We start from the raw sequence: 2,067 nt of genomic DNA, 5'->3' as shown, positions 1-2,067 counted from the left end.
CCCACCAGCCCCGCCCCCAGGAACCCCCTTTGGGGTTTTGGACGAATGTGGTTTTCCAATGCATCTTTAGCTATTAGATGAACTGCAACCGCATCTGGATAGCAGAGAATAAAGGTTTGAATGGCCTCAGTGTGAAGTGACACCATTTGAACCACTTCCTGACAGACTGGAGGTGGTCTGGACTCCGTCTGTTCATGTTTGGTAGTTTGAACACAGATCGTCTGGGTCTTAATGTAGAGCTGACATGACTACACACAAGCAGAAACGTTGTTACCTAGATGTCTCAAAGAGTTTTATTAATTTATGTATTTGTTTTGACTAAAGGTTTTAATGACTGTTTATCAGAGTTCTTCGCAATAAAAAAGTTTGTTTTTTCCAGGGTTGTAATAATCAGTGGATTACCAGGATGGCCAGTTTCTCTTTAGGCAAAACATTGTTCTGATTGTTTTAGGGCTGGTTTGGACCTGCTGTGGTCACTACAAGCTTTAATTTTGTGTGTCAATAACAGAACAGACTTAGAAGTGTTGTGTCACATTATATTTACCTAATTACACAATGCTGGTGTCATGTTTACAGTGGAGCTCTGTAGGAACCAGATAACAGCTACATCATATTTTGGAGTTTCATGGGACTGCTTTGACACAGAGTTAATTAAGATTATCAAGCAATAACTCAAAGAAGGTATGACTCGAGTGGCTCAGAATTGTGGTAATGTCAAAATGATAATATACAAACATGGATAAATTTGTCAGTGCCCTTACATTATAATAAAAAACAGACAACAATAGATGTGACCAAAGCCAAAAAGCTCCAGTTTTGTCTCATCAGGTTCATCAACATGCGTTTTGGTCAATTCCGGTTATTTTGCTGTCCTGTCAATTTGACCCACAAGGCCTCTATTTCTTCCATTTGGCCCACTATAAATCCAAATTTGACAAATGGTGCAATCAGAAAGTGATGCTCTCTTATTTGGTGTTCTGCTTGAATGATTTTGGATCATTTCTTTGGCTCCTTTTCTACCATCCACACTTTTCATCTAATCAAATTGGACTTGGACTTCCTCATGCATCCATAACTTCAGAGGTTGGCTATGGTCCCATGAACCTTATACTTTTTAAAATATTGGCAGCTGTACTCACTGGAACACACAAGTGATTGAAAATGGTCTTATCGTGGATATCTCTAAGTGTTTTATCTGCTTCTCAGACTGCTCTCACCTTTGCTCTCTGATCTTTTTGTTCAATGTGGTGAACACAACCAGGCCAAACTACCCCGCAGCTGTTTGCTCACTTTAAACAGGCTGAATGCATGACATTAACCACCAAGTGTGAACACTCTCATCATGGCTGAATTCTTGTGGGTGAATCACCTATAACAGATTTTTGATGACAGTTATTAACAGGCTCTAATGTAAGTTTACATTCTGTTGGAGTTCAGTGTGTTTTGATTGTAAAATGTTTCATTCTGGTGGCGGGAGTTTCAGAGAAACAGACGTTTATTCTCTAAACATGACGTCCCAGTGGCTTTCAAACCCTGGTTCACCCTAAAGATCCAGTTCCCCGGCAAAAACAGAGTAATATAGTGTATGCTTGTAAGAAAATTCATGTTCAATAAAGTGAAGTTGATATTAAAACCACCATTGTTAAATAAAATGATTTGTAGAATGAATCAAACCATACAACACCAGAATTCTGGATCTGAGTGGGGTTTATTGTCACTTGAGAGGAAACAGGAAACCACACTGGCGAAAAACCAGGAACTTCATCAATTTATACATGTTCTTCAATGCCTGCGTTCGCCCCCTACTGACCTACGGCTGAATCACAGGCATTCAGACAAAATTCTCATCTAATGTCCTCGCCACATTTGATTATGGCGAGTTATAATTCGGACATGTAACTAATCTATGTTAATCAAAACATAATAGAAAATAATAATAGAAAAATAATAGAAATAATAGAAAACCTAAAAATATAGTGTTGTGCTTTTAACATCAGTACTGACCTCTAATAACTATAAATTTCTTCATGCTGTTAAGTGTCAGGAGGACTGTGATCAGTCATACAT

The 2,067-nt window shown here is 38.4% G+C and overlaps 1 protein-coding gene across 1 annotated transcript; it reads left to right on the top strand.

Moving 5' to 3' along the window:
* On the top strand, nt 1–376 carry LOC106534074 (predicted GPI-anchored protein 58; the record flags this gene model as incomplete). The annotated part of the gene is given in 1 exon segment (XM_014030586.1): nt 1–376. A coding segment is annotated over 1 exon segment (70 nt), but the record flags the coding sequence as incomplete, so codon positions are not given.
* Nucleotides 377–2,067: the final 1,691 nt, after the last annotated feature.

Source organism: Austrofundulus limnaeus, unplaced genomic scaffold (genome assembly GCF_001266775.1).
Source record: "Austrofundulus limnaeus strain Quisiro unplaced genomic scaffold, Austrofundulus_limnaeus-1.0 Scaffold1086, whole genome shotgun sequence".
In the NCBI taxonomy this organism is placed as follows: Eukaryota; Metazoa; Chordata; class Actinopteri; order Cyprinodontiformes; family Rivulidae; genus Austrofundulus; species Austrofundulus limnaeus.
Note: the sequence above shows the minus strand (reverse complement) of the source record. Positions and strands in the feature narration are given on the sequence as shown.